At 38.5% G+C, this 21,347-nt stretch overlaps 1 protein-coding gene across 4 annotated transcripts in view; it reads left to right on the top strand.

Moving 5' to 3' along the window:
* LOC145984114 (uncharacterized) overlaps positions 1-21,347 on the top strand; it is a 677,559-nt gene that overhangs the window by 39,907 nt on the left and 616,305 nt on the right. For all 4 annotated transcript variants that reach the window (XM_083117547.1, XM_083117546.1, XM_083117548.1 and 1 more), the window contains exon 2: positions 3,149-3,311. In XM_083117547.1, coding sequence (XP_082973673.1) covers positions 3,149-3,311 — 163 coding nt within the window. The remainder of the gene's footprint in view (positions 1-3,148; positions 3,312-21,347) is intronic.

The raw sequence follows: 21,347 nt of genomic DNA, 5'->3' as shown, positions 1-21,347 counted from the left end.
AAAATATAATTCAAAACACATCTAAATTGTGTTATTTGAGTGGAAAGAAACCTAAACTTGGAAAAAATCTCTCTCTCTCTCTCTCTCTTTCTCTCTCTGTGTGTGCGTGTGTGTGTGGATATGTGTGTGTGTGTGTGTGGGTGTGTGTGTGATGGTGTGTCTGTGTGTGTGTCTGTGAATGTTTGTGTGTGTGTGTGTGTGTGTGTGTGTGTGTGGATGTGTGTGTGTGTGTGTGTGTGGGTGTGTGTGTGATGGTGTGTCTGTGTGTGTGTCTGTGAATGTTTGTGTGTGTGTGTGTGTCCAAAATGTAATAAAAACACGTTCAAATCGTGTTATTTGAGTAAATATTAGGCTAAACTTGTAAAATAAACAAATAAAAATTGAGAACACACACTTTGTGTGTCGAAAATGTAACTAAAAATCTTTCCTGGACAGATAGAATTGTGTTATTTGAGTAATGATAAGCCTAATAAACAGATAGAAGTTGAGAACACACACTTTGTGTGTCGAAAATGCGACTAAAAGTCTTTCCTGAACAGATTGAATTGTATTATTTTGGTAATAATAAGCCTAAACTTGTGAAATAAACAGATAGAAGTTGAGAACACACACTTTGTGTGTCGAAAATGCGACTAAAAGTCTTTCCTGAACAGATTGAATTGTATTATTTTGGTAATAATAAGCCTAAACTTGTGAAATAAACAGATAGAAGTTGAGAACACACACTTTGTGTGTCGAAAATGTAACTTAAAAGTCTTTCCTGAACAGATAGAATTGTGTTATTTTGATAAAAATAAGCCTAAACTTGTAAATAATAAATTAAAAGTTGAAAAAATCTCTTTGTAAATACAAAATTTAATAAAAAATGTTGTCTGATTAGTACAAATAGTGTTATTTTTGTAAAAAATTAATATAAAGTTGTAAAATAATAAGTTAAACGTAGAAAAAATGTCTTTGAGAGTCCAAAATTTAATAAAAAATGTTGCCTGAATAGTACAAATAGTGTTATTTTGGTAAAAAATTAATATAAAGTTGTAAAATAATAAGTAAAACGTAGAAAAAAATGTCTTTGTGAGTCCAAAATTTAATAAAAAATGTTGCCTGATTAGTACAAATAGTGTTATTTTGGTAAAAAATTAACTTAAAGTTGTAAAATAATAAGTTAAAAGTTGAAAAAATGTCTTTGAGTCCAAAATTTAATAAAAGTGTTGCCTGAATAGTACAAATAGTGTTATTTTTGTAAAAATAAGGATAAGCTGTGAAAATGTTTGACATAAAGTCAAAGTTTGGTAAAAAATAAACTCAAAATTAAGTTAAATAGCACACAGTAACATACATTTACTACCTAAATCAATAATCAAAGGGTCCTAGGTTCGTTACCCCGTGATAAAAGCAAATGGTGAAAACTGTAGGCCCCGTCCCTAATAGCTCTCCCTTCTTCATAGTACAGATAAAAAAAACCTGCGCTAAAGCGTCCTGTGCCTTGAAGGCAACCCTGAGCGGAATAATTATTGGCGGCGGAAACCGCATAGCTTCAGAGATTTGACCCTTGCTGCGCATTTCCAGACATTCTTTGTTGTCTGGTTGAATCCCTCCCCTGCCCTACGGCATTGCATAGCTTTCCCCTGTTCTTGCGTACTGGTTAACCTTGAAAAAACCGGTTCTGAAAACCTACCGACGCGTTCTCTGATTGGTGATTCAGATTCCTTCTTTGTTGTGACGTTCTGACGTCATTTGACCTTGAACGCGCTTCTCCCAAATTCCTTTCTCGTCTACCCTCAGCGCGGAGCGCGGAGTTCACCGTCTTCTGTCTGGCGTCTGAGACCACCGTGTTTCATAATATAATGCAATTATTACATAGTGCTAATTAATAATATTACATATCGTGGGTTCGAGTACCGGGACCGTCTTCTTTCGTACCATTACCACCGTTCATAGCGGTTCATAAACCATAGAAAACTTATTTTCAATATTATAAACATTAATATTAACATTTCATACATTACATACTTTGCAGTAATGAATATAAAAACATATGCATAGCGTTTAGTACCTCTAATTACCTTCTATATACATATTTTTCATAAAATAAATAATTATATATTCATAAAAAGTTATAAACATGCAAATACATAAATGTAAAATATTCTAAGTACATACAAATGAATTCTAAGTACGCGCAAATTAATTAAAACCCGTGCAAATTAGTTATAAGTACGTGCAAATAAAGGACCACCCATGGAGAAAACTGTCCTTGGCGTATTCAACATCTACTGACACCCCTTCATATTCTCAGACATATTAACATCTGTCCAAAAATTAATGACACAGGTAGCAATTTATAGCTCCAAGTGTGGCGCAGCACACACACCATCAGAAGAACCGGAGAAAAACGTCCCAACATTTCCAAAAAAAAGTCTGTCGTGCGGGTTGCCTATCTTTTTGCCCTGAAAGTGAAGTAATCAAGATGAGATTTTTTGTTTGTGTGGTGCAAGGGAGTAAATAGTCATGCGTTAAGCAATACCAATTATACCGAAATTCAAGAAAGAGGTGTTTTGGGGTTTGTGAGCGTTAGAAAGAGGATTATGCACACCTTCATATTTGGAATATAAGCTCGCTAGCGTAATTAGCTTATTTTCTGGAATGTGTTTCGGTGTACGGCGCACTATAAGTTTTCAATCATATTGGAGAGTTCAATTATTTTAAACATGAAGATTAAGACCATCCATGTTTTGCCAATTTTTGATCTATTTAATATTTTTGGATCTTAATAAGCGAAACAAAGAGATTTTTTATAACATCACTTGAAGTGCTACTTCATTAAAAGCATGTAACTATAGTAAGTGGTTTAAGAGGAACATAGGTGCTCAAAGTTATAAATTTTGTGAACATGATGTATCTATGACTACAGCAAAAATAAGAAAAAATTAAGCTGAAATTTTTATAACCAGTAGCTATTTTGGATCATTTTTGTAACGTTGCATATGCTTACACTTTAAGTGGTGGACGAGAACAAAATTTTTTCTATGCTGTGCACGCTCCAAATTCTCCTAATATTTTCAACATTGTGTCAAACAACTGAATCGGATCTAACTCGAATGATAATAGTAGCTTTTCCAGACTTTTTACTTCTTAGTTTCTCTTACAGGTGAATTGGAGTCAACCTTCAACCAATGCTGCTCGCTGGGGGAAAATTGGGGGAGGGAAGGTTTGAGGTGCAACAATTTTCCTCCCCCTGTGGCTGGAGTTCCACCAGAACATCAAAGTTTATGTCTGTCAACAGTGGAGATATGTTGCCTGAGGACACACAGGTGAATACACATTAGAATAAAATTTTGTTTCCCACAAATATAATCAGAATCGGTGCTAGAATATTTTGACCTGATGGGCAAGAGCTATTTATTAATGGATTAAGGTGGGCAGGTATAATTGAAAGTCAATATACACTTTTCACTACTAACTTCCTTCTACCTACTACTTTTCACTTCCCATTTCCTCTATGTCTTTCTTCCTCGTTTCCCCTCCACGTCATCCTCTTCACATCGTTCAACCATCATTCCTATGATCATGTTACCTGTCTCTCGCTCGCTCGCTCTGTATATGTCTATCTAATTTCTCACGCGCGTTTCATTTGTCAAATATTCTTGATTGATACTCTCATCCACATATTCTCTATTTATTATTTCGTCTCTTTTCACTATGTCTATCTCTATATGATCTCGGGTCTCCCTTGTGGCGTAGTGGTAACGATGTTACTTTTAATCGCAAGGTCCCGGATTCGATTTCTGGTGGAGGCACAAAGTGGCTCCGAATTCACTTTAAACTGTAAGTCCAGTCATAAATTGGACTTAAAAACAAACTTCGACTTTGACTCTCGCATCTATATTACTTTTTCCTTCACTTTGTCTTTCTCTCTTACGTTTCAATCAGCCACTGTGTATGTGTGTATTCTCTCTAGCTCCATATTATATTATTTTTCCTTTAAACTAAGGAAACTTTCCTACATACTTCATTAGAAATGTAGTAAGAAGATCAATGTACGCTTCTTCTTAAGGGTTCAACCAGAGGTTGGTTTGTTCAATCTCCTTTTTGCGATTTGGCAAATTTTAATCTCTCTCCCCTATTATTTCCTTGTTCACTTCGTATTCCATCTTCTCTTCTTTCTTCTTCGCTCCTTGTTTCCTGTGCCTTAGTATTTATCGAACAGGGCTGTGAAACTTGTATATATTATGTTCTTCTTACTTCCTTGCATTTTGTAATTTGTTGTTGCATTCCGTTAATGTCTTCATTTCTCTGTAACTTTCTCAATTCACATCTGGAGAGAGTTGTTTGATATATTCCCTCCTGGGTCTGCCAATGTGGCTTTTAACCATCTATTCTTCATTCAGTAAGAGTCTTCATTATTCTTTCATGTCTCTGGATATGGTTTGCCATTCCTGCATCTACTCTGGACGATAGATTTCAACAGGCTTATCTTGCTCGTGTACGCATGTCTCAAAACATCGTCGTTTCTACTCTATCTATCCATTTGACCTTCAACATTCTCCTGCAGTCTCACATTTCGAAGGCTTCCATGTTTGGCATCCATATAATATTGCGCTCCAGACAAATGCATTAGGAATCTCTTTCTTATAGCCAAAGCTATGCATCTCACACTTTTTCACTTAAATCATAAATGTATGCATCCAAAGAATTTACATGCTTTAAGCGCTCTCGCTCTGTAGAAAAAAATACTTTCTATTAAATATGTAGGCTACAAATATCGCCAATGCAACGACGGTCAGCAAATGGATCTCATCCTGGAATAATGCCGTATTACTTCCTATATGCTCATCCAATTGATATGCAAAGGCCTCTACTTTGCCCTGATATATCTTATTCTCCTCGTCGTCAAGTGCTTTTATATGATCCATTTCATCTGGTATACAAAACAAGAAGAAAGGCCACAAGTACGCGCTTGAATTACCCGGCCGCCGTGAACCGGAAATTGTTGTGCTACATTTCCACAATCGATTGTGCCGTTCGATATGTTTTTGTTTACTCGTGGATAGCCCCTATACCTGCCTCTCCCCTATCTCGCTGTATGGCAGCCAGGAGGTTGCAGTGAGAATGCCACCACCTGCCAGTGTTGCAAACTCATCAGCCTGACGCAATCGAACACGCATAGCACACGGACCGTAATTTTGTCTTCTGGGCCGTACATTTGCAATTAACGATTCCTTACGTCCGTATATGCATGGACGTCCGGAAGGAAGGGGTCCACGGCCCCTCCCTGGAAAATGAATGTCCACCTAAAATTATATATTTCACACATTATTTCATTTCAGTAGCAGTAATTTTTGTTATAATAACTGCGTTAAAGGAACATGATAATTTCAGACTGAGGCAGTGTTTTTTGAGGGGGTATCGCTATTTCAATAATAAATGTATCACTAGATGGCGTAAAGCGCTGCGAAATTGGAGATCCTTGGTTCGAACGCTGGTGAAAGCATCCATTTCGTCTGTTCATCGTTCGACTTCATCGTCGCAGTATTATCGAGCTTGAGTCCCAAAATATATAAATTCGCAGTGTGATGTACGTACACTATTAATCTTTCAACTGCTGCCAGAAAAAATAAATAACCAAATTTAATATCGTGGAGTATGTTTCATGTTTTCTGAACGCTTTGGTTTCTATGTTGAATGTTGCAGTTGATATTTCGTGTTTGTGTGCAAACCAACAATTATTGTTTCTTACTCTTAGCAATATTTCTATCATCATTAAACTTTTTTTTTTTTTTAAGGAACTACATTATTCGTTCGTAGACCCTCTGATTAGTGGGGGAAGGGGCAAACCTTTGATGAGATACTGTTTTATTGTTGTATTCATGGATATGAATCAGGGGCGTATATATAGTGTATACGAAAAATCTCATTAGCGTAATTTTAGGCGTAATTTTATATTTATATATGTATTGTATATCCATAAAAGGGATCACATGAGAGGAACACTGATACAATTAATCAAGTTAGTGGTCTTGTAAAAATGCTAACCAGAAACAGCTTTATACTTTTACTCAGCATATTTCGTCAGATGATGCCCGAAGTAGAAATGAGCCAAAATAAGGGCTGACTACTATAAAGTATACGTAAGCCCTCCCCACCCCCCAATTTTCCAAATTCCTGGGCACGATACTGACTGCAACCACCAACATTTCGAACCACGAGCCGCCACTGTTATATACTCACATTCACTGCCACGGGTTACATGTGCCACATTTTTCAACAGTGCCAATTTTATTCTCTTATTCTTTTAAGAGAAAACATTATTTTCCCAAATCTTCAGCGGTTATTAGCATCTAAACTTGCGAAGTAATATACCGTGTTTGTGAAGTCGCCATTTTCAAAGATGCGATTTTAAGGATCGTGTGAGACCCCTTTTGCTTCCTTCTCGAACTGAAGACGTAAAAAAATCTTATGGTAGTTTCGAGTTGGAGGTGGGTAGGGAAGTGGGGACCTTCTTAACTACCCTGTGAGACTGGCTTAAGGGAAGGAAGAGGAGGGAGGCAGAAGTGCCTGAAGTAAATGTTTTCTTCATCTGAACCATAGTCGCGAGAAAGTTTTTCCAACTTGCTTTGAGATCACCAGCCCCTTTGCGCTGTGAAGTAGCTTGTTTTAGATTTGAAGGAGGTCACAGGTATAACTTGGAGAGGGCAAGGAGTTGGGGGGTGGGGGTCAATTGCCCCAAAGGAACAACGAATAAACAGTAGTTTTTATAATTTCTCAAATGTAACAGTTATTTAGTACTCCCTCTGTCCCAGAACACAGGCCTGCGATGAAAAAAATACAAGGGAAGTGATAGGTGAACTTTATGTATTTTGTCGTGCCGAGTTAAAAAAAAATAAAGAAAACTGTCTATCACGTCACGTTTTCTTGAAAAATTTAATTGTACGTGGATTTGTATGAACATTTACCATAAATATGTTGTTTCGGCGTGGAATAGCTTTCCTCCCTGCCTGACCATTACAAACTATGTAAGAAAACTTTATCTTGCGTATTTTGGCATGAAACTCTGAGATCAGGACAAATTGTGGGCTCCTCATAAAGTGTGTGTGCAGTGTCTCAATGATCTACGCTTATGGTTCAACGGAAAGAAGACTGCTTTACGCTTTGGAATTCCTATGACATGGAGGGAGCCGAGAAACCACTGTGATGATTGTTACTTTTGTGCCTGCCATGTTCGTGGGTATAACCGAAAAAATCACAAGCTAATCTCTTATCCAGAGAACATTATATCGGCCATACGCCCCGTTCCTCATGTACCTGATGTGCCAGTGCCTTTGCCTCCAACTGAATTACCAGTCATTTCTTCAGAGTCTCCAGACTCGGAACATCCAGACGGTCAAGGCTCCGATACCGAATATAAGCCCTCTGGAGACGATTCACCTCAGCCCTTCTCTCAGGTTGAACTTAATGATCTGACTAGAGATCTGGGCCTTTCGAAAGAGGCAGCTGAATTGTTGGGCTCCGGATTGAAAGAAAAACATTTATTGGCCAAAGGAACCAAGATTTATTGGTACAGGAATCGAGAAAAGGACTTTGTTCAGTACTTTGAGAAAGCGGAGAACCTGGTCTATTGTTCTGATGTTCCCGGATTGATGAGCAAATTTAATATCACCTATGATAAAGATGAATGGAGGCTGTTTATAGATTCATCGACAAGGAGCCTGAAAGATGTCCTTCTTCATCACGGAAGCCAGTATGCATCTGTACCAGTTGCACACTCGGTACATTTACAAGAACGCTATGAAAACCTGACTCTCGTCCTCAACAAAATAAAATATGCCGACCACGGTTGGACCATTTGCGGTGATTTGAAAGTTATCTTCATGCTTCTTGGTCAACAAGACGAATATACAAAGTTCCCATGTTTCATTTGTGAGTGGGACAGCCGTTCAAAGACTCAACATTGGGTCAAGAAAGAATGGCTAAAAGACAAAATCTTGAACCAGGCACCAAGAATGTGATTCGGAACAGCTTAGTTGACCCAAAAAAGTATTGTTACCCCTGTTGCATATCAAATTAGGTGTAATGAAGCAATTTGTCAAGGCTATTCCAAAAGATGGCGATTGTTTCAAATACCTGTGCAAAAAGTTTCCAGGTTTATCTGCAACCAAGTTGACAGAGGGAATCTTTGTTGGTCCAGATATTCGCAAGCTCATGAAGAATAAAGACTTTGAGACTAGCATGACAACAACGGAGAAAGAAGCTTGGGTTGCCTTCAAAGATGTGGTCAGTAAATTTCTGGGAAATTACAAGGATCCTGACTATAAAGCAATTGTTATGAATATGCTGGACAAATTTCAAGCGTTGGGTTGCTCCATGAGTGTCAAACTACATTTCCTTCACTCACATGTGGACTATTTCCCCGAAAATTTAGGAGCAGTCAGCGAAGAACAGGGTGAAAGGTTCCACCAAGATATTAAATATATGGAGTGCAAATATCAAGGACAACGGAACAAGAACATGCTCGCCGACTAGTATTGGATGTTAACACGAGAGAGGCCTGAGATTGCACATAAAACAAGAACGTCAAAAAGAAGTTTCAAAGGCAAAAGGGTACGTACGTAAATATAAACTTTGTTTGTGTTTGGTTTTGTTGTTGGTTCAGTTTACAATTTGTGTCAAACGTTCATGTACACATACATTGCTCCTCGTGGTCAATCGTCTATTTTATGTACGTTACCTTAATAAACACAAATGAACATAATACGTTGGTGCTTTTTTTTCTAGAAACTTCACCATAATGGGATGATAAAAGTGTAAACGCAAGAGAACTTTGTGTTTTTCTCTCGACCAGAGGTGGCTCGTGCGATCTGGCAACAGTGGTTTTCTTCCATTTAAACCTATACAAAATAAAATCAATTGCTAATCAATTTGCATCACCAAGCATGAATTTTACATAGATTTAAATGGATCAAATCCACTGTTGCCAGATAGTGCATGCAAAATTGTTCGCGAAAATTCCTTTTTACATAGGATTTTGGCAAAAATATCGATATCGATTGTACAAAAAATCCTGACGTGATGGAAAAAAATGGAGGTCATTTTCGAAATCAGCACACCCAATAACATAATACTCAGCGTACACGTCTCTTGTATTTTTCAACAACTTCAATTTCGCAGGCCTGTGTAATTATTGTCCGGTACACCTTTGTTTGTTGTCCCATAATAATTGTCCGATATTCAAACTGTGACATTGGTGTATACAGAAGAAGAAAATGAAACACGGGAATGAGTCATACAACTTTATTACTCAAGGATCAGTACAAATTGGCCGATCAAGTATCCAAAAGAACCTAAATAAAAAGTAATCAATCCAGGATCAATACAAAGTGACCAAGAAGTTCGACAAAATAAAACATCAAGACGAAAGAGATTGTTGGTCCAGGAAGGATGTCATCCCATCAACGAGCTAGATCTAGTGCTGCAGTGCTGCTGTAGCCTCGTCGTAAATGTTTCGAGGACACTCCAAGCGAGATGGCAGGATGTTTCGGCGGTTCAAGTGTGCTTTTTGCATATGGGGAATCCTGTAGTTGTTTCCACCTTTGGAGGCGCATAATTTTAATGAGACAGGACTGCAAAGTGAAAAAGATGTTGTTGAGCTTGTCGCGTTTCAGATCAGAGAAAAATGTTTCAACGGCGGCCATCAACTCATCAATAGTTTGTGGAGCTGCCTGATGCTGGAGAGACTGAATTGCCCGGAAGTACCCCAGATCTAAAACATTCATGTCCGGACTGTTTGGCGGTTGGCGTAGGAGATCCAAAGTGATTCCACTGGCCGCTGCAGCATCCATCCAGGCGCAGTCATTGGGAACGATATGCGGACGCGCATTGTCCTGCTGAACGGACACCTGGATTCTCCCACGAGGCCATTGTGCATCTATTGCTGGGATTAACTTGTTGATGAGCATGTCCCGGTAAACATCTTTGGTAACAGTTAATGGTTTGGCGACCATTGTACCAGCAGGACGATTCCTACTGTTCCTCTTGGCAGGTTCCTTGCTGACGAAAGGCCAAATGCCTAACTTACCATTAAACCATTGCTTGCGACCAGGATCCCAACGAGGCCGGGCGACGGCAGCTAGAAACATGATGTTGGGAATAAAAGATTTGCTTTTACATGTTCTCTGCGGGTCTGGTTCGTTGGGCATCAAGTACAATTTCTGACCATCCTTCATCAGGTAGAACGATTTTTCATCCACATGAACTGTCTCCAGCATCATGTTGAACTTCGGATTTCCGCTTTCAGGACAAGCGACTGTGGTAGGATCCAGCATTGACAAGGCAAATTTTAGACGTTCCGTCTTGTTGCTGTCAGTCAATAATGGCTTCAGCGCATTCGTATGAACTCTGATCTCTCCTGCCTTCACACGCCTGTGTAGGGTACTCTTAGCTACATTTAGCGCCACTGCCATTGAACGAATATTCTGCCGCTTTCGCAGCGGTAGGTGCTGTAGTCGTTGTAGGGCAAGATCCTTCTTCTTTGGTCCGACTTTGCCTTTCATCCGAGATGCAACCGCAGCACAAATGGCCCCATTTTTCAACGCCCCTGTTGCCAAATGTGACGTACTGTTCTCGTACTTACATGAAATTTCTCAGCCGCACTTGTCATGGCACCTTTCTTCACTACGCCAGCCGTACTGTTTTCAAAGAGAAACTCGTACACTGCCTGTCGTTTACTGTCCGTGAGGTTCTTGCTACCCCTGTCTCTTCCTATCATGGGTTGTGTGTTCCTGGCTGTTCTTCTCACACGTACTCACTGAAGGAGTTCTCTACTAACTATTTGCAGGGTGCCTTGCTAGACCGGTTGCCATACAGTGCCTCACCGGTGTGTTGCAACCCAACGCCTCCTTTTGGTAATCGTCTGGGCGGTATTTCTTGCTCGTTGCGATAAGGTCACGTTGTTCCTCTTCACAATCTTGAAGACTGATCTACTGTGCCTCTCCTCATCCGTGTGCTTTCCATCTGCCTCTTCGTCTGTAATTCCTGTACTACCATTTTGGCATACCGGACTATAATTATGGGACAGAGGGAGTAAAATAGTTCTGGATGTTATTTCAATTTTTTTTTTATTTATTACATATATTTGCAATTTACATTTCACCTCATTGGGCAAGTAAACATTACAGTAAGAAAATTAGCATACAATCTATTTCTTTTACAGTGAGGTATCCTGTGGTATTCTTGATGGAGGTAATTTGCAAATTGTATATTAAAATCTGGTTGCCGATATGTCCATAGGAAATAGGCATAGTGTCCTAAGAGCCATTGTACACTTTTACGTTTTGTTTTTGGGTAATAGGCAAAATCTGGATATAAAAGAATATATACAGAGATGTTATACATTGATGTTCGACAAATAGTACTCACAAGTTTCCTTATATAGAGCCATGTTGTTTGTATTATTTGGCATTCACTCAGTCTATGGACTAAACTATCAGATACATTACATCTAGCACACATTGGCGTATTTATTAATTTAAGATCATAGAATCTCTCTCCAGTGATTCATTTTTGGTGGACAATTATATACCATGCTGATCGGATTCGTGATGTAAGATGGTGAGCCTGAATATTATTCCATATTTCTCTCCAATTCATTCTGGGATTTTGCTCAATAATTTTACACGTTGGTTGTTCTAATTTACATAGTCTGCGATATATTTCCGATGTCACTGGTATTGTTAATATCGGAGATTGTAATAGGGCATAACTAATATCCACTATTGTTGCCTTAAAATACCGTAAAGTGTCTACCAGTCTAGTAATATCAATAGCGGCCTCTAGTGAAATATAATCCAAAGCGCTTCTCCAAACTTTACTTGTGAGGCTGAGTGGATGCTGAATCAATGTCTGCGTGTCAGCTTGAATACGTAAAGCCTCGCATTTGAATTCTATATTCACAAGATTCATTCCTCCCTCGGCAAAAGGCAAAGAAAGTAACACATGTTTCACCCTCAATATCTGACCATTCCAAATAAACCAATTTACTGCACTCTTAAGTTTATTTATATCTAACTTCCGTAGTTGGAGGATTTTTGCCATGTACCATACCTTTGAGAGTGCATACACCTGTACAAAGGTCACCCTTGACTGTAAACTACGGCTGCGAAATTTATTTGTTTGTAATATCGCTTTAACCCCAGTTAATACTCTATCATAATTTAATTGGATCATACTTTGAATAGAGTTCGTATATATTATACCTAGTATACGTATCGTTTGTACAACCTTAAAATTACCTCGCTGCGAGTGAGAATGAACCAAATTTAAATTCAAAAGTGACGATTTTTCTTGGTTTATTTTTAATCCCGACCATATTCCAAATTTATGTAATACCTGACACGTTGCATTAATATCAGACTGTTCATTTATTAATACAGTAATATCGTCAGCATACGCTAACACCTTAATGGTAGTAGAGTGTATGTTAATTCCTTGAACTTTTCGGCCTAATTCAGAAAGAATGGGTCTCAGTGCAATACAAAACGCAAACATCGACAAAGGATCTCCTTCTCTTACACCTTTATAAATAGAGTTCCTTTGTCAGAAAACCATTTATTTGAATTTTTGATGTTGCATGACTATAAATAGTTTTAAATACTGAAAGAAAATGTCCACGTATACCGTAGCCCTGCAAAACTTTAAATAGATATTCATGATTTATCGGATCAAAAGCACGCTCAAAGTCTAATGCTAATATAGCATATTCAGAATTATTGTTCTGTAGTCTATAACATGTAATTACTTTACGCATCGTTTGTAAAACATTTGTGATTTTCTTATTTAAACTAAAAACATATTGATCCTCTCCTACTAATTTGACGACATAAGGCGTAAGTCTGCCAAGCATACATCGCGCCAATATTTTGTAATCCGTACATAGGAGGGTGATGGGTCTATAATGACCAGCTTCGCTTGGTTTTGGACATTTTGGGAGTAGAATTATAAAACCCATCTTGGAAGATTTACCCATTTGATACTTGATAAACACTGCATTTATCCAGTCCGTTATTGTTTGACCCATCAATTTCCAAAAGGTTTGATAAAACGTATTGGGTATCCCATCCCAACCAGGAGCTGAAAATGATTGGCCTGCCTTAACCGCTCGAAACACTTCCTCACTTGTATATTCTTTGTTTAAGTTTTCACTTTCTTCATCTGTAAAAACCTCTGATTCGGATGCCAATGCATCCATCAAAGAAGCTCCATTATGTGACGCTGGTTGGTAATATTGTTGCTCAAAATAATTGTAAATGCAATTACGTATTTTAGGGGCTGAATTGATCTTTGTTCTCCCATTATCAAATATTTCACTAATACATTGTCTTTTAGCATTTTTTCTTTCATGAATTACATGGCTGATAGAGGCGACCTCATCGTTGTCAAAATGAGGAACTCTACTACGAATTTTAACCCCTTGACGCCTTTCTGCAGTCATTTTTAACAGTACAGCTTGTATACGTTTGACTTCAGTTTGCACTTTTTTCCCGTCTGTTGCTTGCTGAATTTGTTCACGCAACACCCTGTAGTAAAAATTATATTTATTTGTCCAATCTCTCGACCGTTCCTTACAGTAACTGATACAAAATCTTTTTATACCCGGTTTGAGAATCTCCTCCCACCAGCGGATTATATCTATCCTCCTCAGACGGTGTGTTATCCATCTCGACCATTGGTCATTAAATGCTTGTTGGAAATTTTTCTCATCAAGAATTGAAGCATTTCATTTCCAACAACCGTACCCTCTAGGAACTATTGGAATGTCCAAATTTTATCATCATAATGACAGCACTGTGATCTGAAAAACATGTAGGTGTTATACTGATGGACTTTACATACTGACGTAATGTGGGTGTTACATAAAATCTATCCAATCGGGATGCACAATTGTCACGTATATACGTGAAACCTCTCTGCCCAAAATATTTGTCACTCCAGACATCTGTGAAGTTAAAGCCAGTTACTAATTTTTGCAATGAATTCGACGTGTTAAATCCAGGTCTTTGATCCTGCGGATACAATACACAATTGAAATCTCCCCCACATATTATGTGTTCCCTCCTACCCTGCACTTCAACCGCAACTTCCTGCGCAAAAAAACTCATCCCTTTGTTTCCTACACTGTGACCCGGATGGGGCATATATATTATATATACATACATTTGCAACTTTTGCTGATATGATTCTATTATTAGGATGACATACCACATTTGTGAGGGGAACCTATTACGTGTTAACAAAGCTGTTCCTGTCGATTGAAAATTCGCATTATTATAAACTCTTATCGTTGGGGAAAAATTGAAATTCATTTGTCCACATTCTTGGAGAAATACAATATCTAATGATGCTCGTATAATAAAGTCCTCTAACGCCGCCTGTTTTGTAAGGGATTTCATTTTGTTTATATTTATCGTCGCAAAACGAAGGGTCGTCATCATAAATAGTATGATCAAAATTTTTGGGATTGGGTATTCCCAATACTTATACTCCCACCTTTGCCCCATCTAAGAGTAATACTTCTTACGCTATTTTTATATACCCCTAATGTTATACACCAAAAATTAACAAACACACTAACAATATTATTTTAGTAGGGGAGAGGAAATACCCCTTCCCTTTATATACCTTAATCCATAAATAACTACCACCACGAAATTCAATATCATTAACTTACTGACAGTCCATATAAAAATATTCATTCCAAATAATACTATTTTCTAATCTTAAAGTGACTACCTATACCCAGTATTCACAAACTTTCATGGCCTATCGGACTCGGATCAATAACCATGTCTTGTAAATTTGTTTTTACATGTCGCAATGATCGTCTTTTCGTCCGATTGCTGCCTGACGCTTTCCTTATACCCTTTGGTCGTTTTTGTGAGCCGGAAACCGAACGACCCGTACTACTTTGGACACTTCCACTTTCACTATCAGTTTCCGAATCTTTTTCCTGTTCAGCTTCTTGTCGGAAGCAGGGACGGCGACAGGGGTGGGCACGGGTGGGCAAGCGCCCACCCAAAAATTCCTGTGCCCACCCGATTGCCCACGCAATTAAATTCAATAAGCACATATACTTGGAGATAGCTATATGAATGATTCGATAAGTAAGTGTATTCTGGTGTTCATAACATGTATATTTTACTTTTGAATATTATCTATGTTAGAAATGTTCACATATTATCATCCCATAAAAAGCCAATTTTTTCATTAGAAAGTGAAAATAATTACTAGAGCTATTCAAACAAAAATTGTGATCAAATGAAGACTTCCATGATTAAAAGCAGCTAGTAGGCATAGGAGGCTCAAAATTATGCAGGGTATGATCAAGATTAGATCAGAATTTAGGTTGAACTTGAGGACTGCAGCTCCGGGTCTCGACATACGTATATAAATCCCGGCCTGGGTATGGTTAAAATAATCTCTAAATAAACAAATATAAACATCATCTTAGCGTTACTTCCTCCGGCAACACAATACATTATATCCACTTTTTAATTATTATTAGAATAATTTAATCAAGAAGACTTAGATGGGCATGCCATGTGACACGAATGGCAGAGGAAAGAATAGTTTACAGGATTCTTTGTTGGGAAACCTGATGGTAAGAGACCAGTAGGAAGGTCAAGACGAGGATGGAGGGATAACGTTGAGATGGACCTAAAAGAAATCGGCAAGGATGGGAAAGATTTGATTGATCTTGCCCCAAATAGGAACAGATGGAAGGCTTGTGTTGCTGCAGCCATAAACCTTCGGGTTTAAGTATGCTAGAGGGTATAATATAGTTTTAATTAGCTCTGCATTGAAATTCCAGACGTGTCCCTTTTTTAAATTTCATTACAATTTTTATATATACCTGTTACCTTGAAATATCAATATGGTATGCGAAATATGAACTTTATATTCATTCTACTGATAAGAAGGAATCACAATAATCACTACAATACTGAAGTGAATAAATTTTAATAAACCAGTTATGTATGAAAAAAGCTACAGAATTATTCAATTACTAATGAGTGGCTTATCCTATTTAGAAATCCTCGTCCCACACATAAATTTTGTCACATTAATCAACCGAAAATATCAACAGAATCTGTACACGCAGTTGAAGTTATGAAAAAAAAAGTTATGTCACGAAGTATCCAGAAGACGATTTTGTTTGTTTGTTTTTAAGCCCACTTTTATGCTCAGATAGGCTAATCGGGACTAAGCTTACAGTTTAACGTGTAGTCCGAACCAGTGTGCATCGTGCTTCCACCAGAGGAGGGGGGAGTCGAACATAGGACCTCTTCATTTTTAATGCAACAGAGTTATGCCATTGGGGAATAAATATACAGAAAGAACTCGCACCAAACGTATCATCTTATCACCACAGAAGATGCGTCAATTCTAAGAGGGTGATTGCCTGAGACAAATATTTGATACTTTCGGAAAACAACGTCATTGCTCACGGAATTAGCTGCCTTGATCCACTAATGAAACGCTGTGCAATTAAAATACCACCTCAACTTTCTAAGAGCTATGGACTAATGAAACTACATTTTTGGAAGAGTAAGTTGTGGTTGATTTGTTTTATTTAAAGTCATTTTTCTGCTAATTTTGATAATGACGACGATAAGGTTCAATGGTGATTAGATGAAAGTAACGAAGGGGCGAAAACAAACACTGCTGACATCAAAATACAAACCCTCATAAATTATTACTTTGACAGTGGTTCCAAGCGCCAGGGACTCATTGCCCTGAAACAAAGTTTCCAGGACAGAGGTTGACATTCTAGTGTGTTCGAAATATTCACACCATACAACCCAAGTCATCTATGAAACATAGATGAATTATTACTGGCACGGTGATCAACTTCGATGAATTCCTTGTGTCCTAAATAATTTTGTTACCTCAAAAAATATGTTCATGTAACCATACGTGTGTTGCTTCTCCCGCATTAGTAACATGACAGTTCAGAAAACGAATAGCAACTTAGCTAATAATCTCTTCAATTCTGAACAGATTTTTCAATCTTACTTGTTTATTACTTATGAGTGATATTTTGTCAAAATAGCCTTTCATTAGCCTAGGAATACTTCCATGGACAATGAACAAAGAATTTGTTTTCCTTGTGTGTTTTAAATCATTCCTAATAAGACGTTCATTTTAATCCAAAGATTCAGTGGCGGCGATTAGGAGGAGCGGAAGTGGGGGATGCAGTTCCCCCGCCACATTTGGCTACTTTTTGTCCCCAGACTATCGCCTCTTTTTGCTAAGCCTTTTCTACCAAGAAAACGTATATTGTCCTTGCCCCTCAAATGTTGGCACCCAATCGCCGCTAATACGAACATTCAGATAGATTTCTCAGTTGTACAAACCTTGTAAGCTAAGAAAAGTGATCCCCAAGGAGTAAGAACTCATACGATGAAAATACTATGCTCAGGAACATGCATTTAAATTACGAGAACTTCACGATTGTCTACCATCGCACTTTCTATCATTGTCACCGAATACATAAAATCAAGTATGTGCCATGTATTTGCAACACAAGCTTAAATCTAATTCACATTTATTTCACTGTATTAACATGCATGAAAGAATGTGATTAGAATGTATGGCTGGGATACGGCTGCGCATGAGTAAACACTTCCTTGAAATAATTGTGTCCATCAGAGACAAAGCGAATGGAAATGGAACAAGATGTGACAATAGATTAGGAAAGATAAAGAGAAAAACAAGAAAAGTAAAGGGAAAAGAAGTAAGAGGAGAATCGGGAGTGTAAGAGAGAGGGGGATGCATACGTCTTACATACACATATATACGTACTATATATGGTCTTACATTTATACTGCCCACCCTAATTTATCAATAAGGAGCTTCTGCCCACCCGGTCGAAAATTTCTGGCGCCGCCCCTGGTCGGAAGTCCTTTTGCTTGGTCTGATTCTGCTTCCTCTCCTTCTTACTCTGCAGCACTTCATCACTCGATTCCTCTTGTACTTTAGTTATGTCTTCTTGTCGTCTTAGTGGTCCACCCTTCTTCTGCTCCATAGTATCCAGGGTCATTTCTTCACTTTGTCGGGTAAGTTGAACATTTAACACAGGTTCTTTTGGTTGCTCTTGCATATTTTCTTCAGTTCCTTCCTTGGTCAAAGTCTGTTGATCATTCTTGTGAATATTTTTCTCTTCCTGTATATGTATTCCCTGTTGAAGCCCTTCTGTCACTGTCAGTTGTCAGTTGTGCTGATTCTTGACTCTGTGTTGTATTATGGTGACCCACATTTATACCTTCGTGTGTAGACGGTGCAATTGCTTCACTATAGGACCGAACTGCACGACCCATGACTTTGAACACTGTTGGTTTCCGTAAGTTACAATTAAACCGCTTCTGGTCACTACTACCACACCATTCACAAGTCGGGATTTGACCATTATATACTACATGTGCCGTATATTGGCCTATTTTCACAAAGGAGGGAATTGGCTTCTTAATTGCCATCAAAACCTGACGCACCCCATTATACACTCTGTACCTGAATTTGTCACTCCAAGTTTCTGCTATCAATTCATCGATTGTCCCATATTCACTCAGTTTTTCACAAATTTGTCGTTCTGGCACTTCCAAAGGAAGATTAAACACTCGAACCGGCTTCACAATTCGATTCGCATCACTCAGTTTCACTTGTGTCACTGCTCCACTACTATAATAAAAATTCACTTCACCAGTATTTTCTTCTAATATTTTTCTCATTTTTCCAGGACGCACTAATTTCAAAAATACACATTTAATCGTCGTGGGAATTTGTATGGCTGCAATTTCATCCACACTCAGTTTGAATTTATCATGAATAAATTCATGTACTTCCAAAGGACTAGGTTTCAAAGTTCCCGTTTCAAAACTGACTTGTATCGTATTTTCACGATCCATTCTATACTTTGCTTTTGTCCAATTCTTCACTAGCACACCCTCTCCCACACGTACGTACCGATATCGCGCTGGACTTTCACTTTCCCTCAAAGCACAGAGCTCGTACGGCACGACCTACCTGTTCCGCGCTAGGCGCGAGACTCGACAATGAGATGGACAACTTTTCGATTCTCTTCCCCCTCCAACGTAAGTCCCAAGTTCGATTATGCCCTCACCCTCCCCCCAAAAAGATAGGCCCCAACTCTCGTGCAAAACGCTTACTCACTTCGTGATATCAGTTCACGATTATTCGTATGTTTGTATGTACAGTTCCAGTAGTTTGAGGTATCGATATATGTAAGTGTCCAGAATGGATGGACGCACATAAACAGTGTGGCATATATAACATTTCTAGTGGAGGGCGATAAGCAACTACCCTTAAAGCATTGACATTTAATAGTAGTACAAGATTAAAAATTTATGCTACAAAAAGGGGAGGTGTAGACACCAGAATTCCCCACTTCACCTTACAAACATAATCTTGAACGTAACCATTCAGCTTTTAAAACATCTTGTAATGAAAGGCTCCCGGGGTTCAATTGTCACAGAGGATACTGTGGAGTGGTTCAAATTCCGCTCTAAACAGTCTGAGGAAAAAATGGACTCATAACAAAACATTGGAAAAATAATTTTCAGTTATTGCAACTCGTGAAGCAAGGAAAAGAAGAGGGAATGAATGCGAAATGTAATAATAAAAAAGTAGAGCAGGGACTTTAAAATAGCGTATCAGAAAATTAACTGATATTACTGCGCTTTAGTAACATGATTCCTTCTAATTTCTTTTTGTCATTCTGTTACCTTTCCACGTGCTCATCCCCCAAGGGATGACCCTTTGTGAAGACATCCAAATGTCAACCTGTCTTCCACGTAGTACAATTGCATTTAATAGACTAACGGTCGTCTGGAATCATAGCCAGTGTAATCCTCTGTGGGAATTGTGTGCTAACCATATGTGTTTGTGATTGTCATTTCATCTATTCATCACCTTCTTCGCAATTAGCCTAAAGTGGCAGAAACGCTAAATAAATCAATTCATTCATTCATTCATAAACGAAGCTTGACGGGACTCTCCGTAGTGAGAATGTGTCTGCTACTCAGGGCGCACTGAGGTGGTTTACGATCATCATTAACAGTAAATAGGCTTAACATATTGCGATATTTAAAGAATGATAATGGAGAGATAATTGAAACCAAATACCCTCCCCTATTTTGGCACTGTCTGTACAGCAAAGACAGAAGAGAACAATAAAGAAAAATAAGATGGAAAGATACATAGAAGTTACACCAAAAACAGAAAAGAATGAAAAATTGCAAATAAAATGTAGAAGGCAAGAATACGTAAAGTATTTTAAAGTATGCGGAGGATCTGTTAAACTGATAAACGGACACTCGTGTTGAGAATCCGTACGGTAGAAATACGGATAGAACGAATAAAGGAACATCCGAAAAGTCTCTAAAACGGATAAAACAGAACTATTCAGATAATGGACTCATTCGGATATTTGGATAATTAGGACATTCGGAAACCAAATTTTATCCGGATTTTTAATGCCTTATTGTGGTGGGAGTTTCGTAAATTTGACGGTATTCTTTTAATGTAGGGAGCCGTGGTGTTCTAGTCGGTAGGGCGCCTGACTACCACGCGGGAGACCCGGGTTCGATTAACGGGTTGGGTGATCTAAGGTCGGAATTTTTCCGTACTTGTCCCCGCATAAAACGGCTCCGGGGCTCGCCCAGCCCCAAATCAAATTATACCTGTGGGGGGGGGCAAAGACAGCCGGAGGGTAGTGCTGATCACATCACCTCCAAAATGGCTGAGATCAAGAATGTGTGGGGCATACCATCACAACCCCTAAATGTGGCACGGTTCTATTTGCACGGGAAACTTTACCTTTTTACCTTTACGCCCGTGTAAAGTCCTGCATCACCATAACGGAACAGTGAACAAAGTCAGCTGCCAGGAATTCTCCTTCCTTAGCTCCTCCCCCAGAAAGTTTGGGTCTTGCAATCTACAATGTGCTGACTGGAAGGGAAGTACTCCGAAGTTCGCCAGCGATTTCTTTCTTCGGCATGGGAATAATTTTCAACAGTAGGCCTACCAACGGTTACTTACTTCATTACGAAAATTACCAACAGGATTTCGCCAGCTTTCCGATTGTGATGTGCTGCGAAGTCAGAAGTTCGAATATCGGTTAATAGGGCTAGAATGGGACTGCCAAGAGGTCGGTCGCAACATTCCTCAACAGGCCTCCCCCAAAAAACTTGTTTGGAATGACCTTGTATTACAGTAAAGGCTAAATTGGGATACGCATTTTATTTTTAATTAAAAGTTGATACATGTATAAGGAATTCAAG

This window comes from Lepisma saccharinum, chromosome 2 (genome assembly GCF_977018435.1).
Source record: "Lepisma saccharinum chromosome 2, izLepSacc3.1, whole genome shotgun sequence".
Classification (NCBI taxonomy): domain Eukaryota; kingdom Metazoa; phylum Arthropoda; class Insecta; order Zygentoma; family Lepismatidae; genus Lepisma; species Lepisma saccharinum.
The sequence above is the reverse complement of the archived record's forward strand: the minus strand, read 5'-3'. Positions and strand labels throughout refer to the sequence as shown.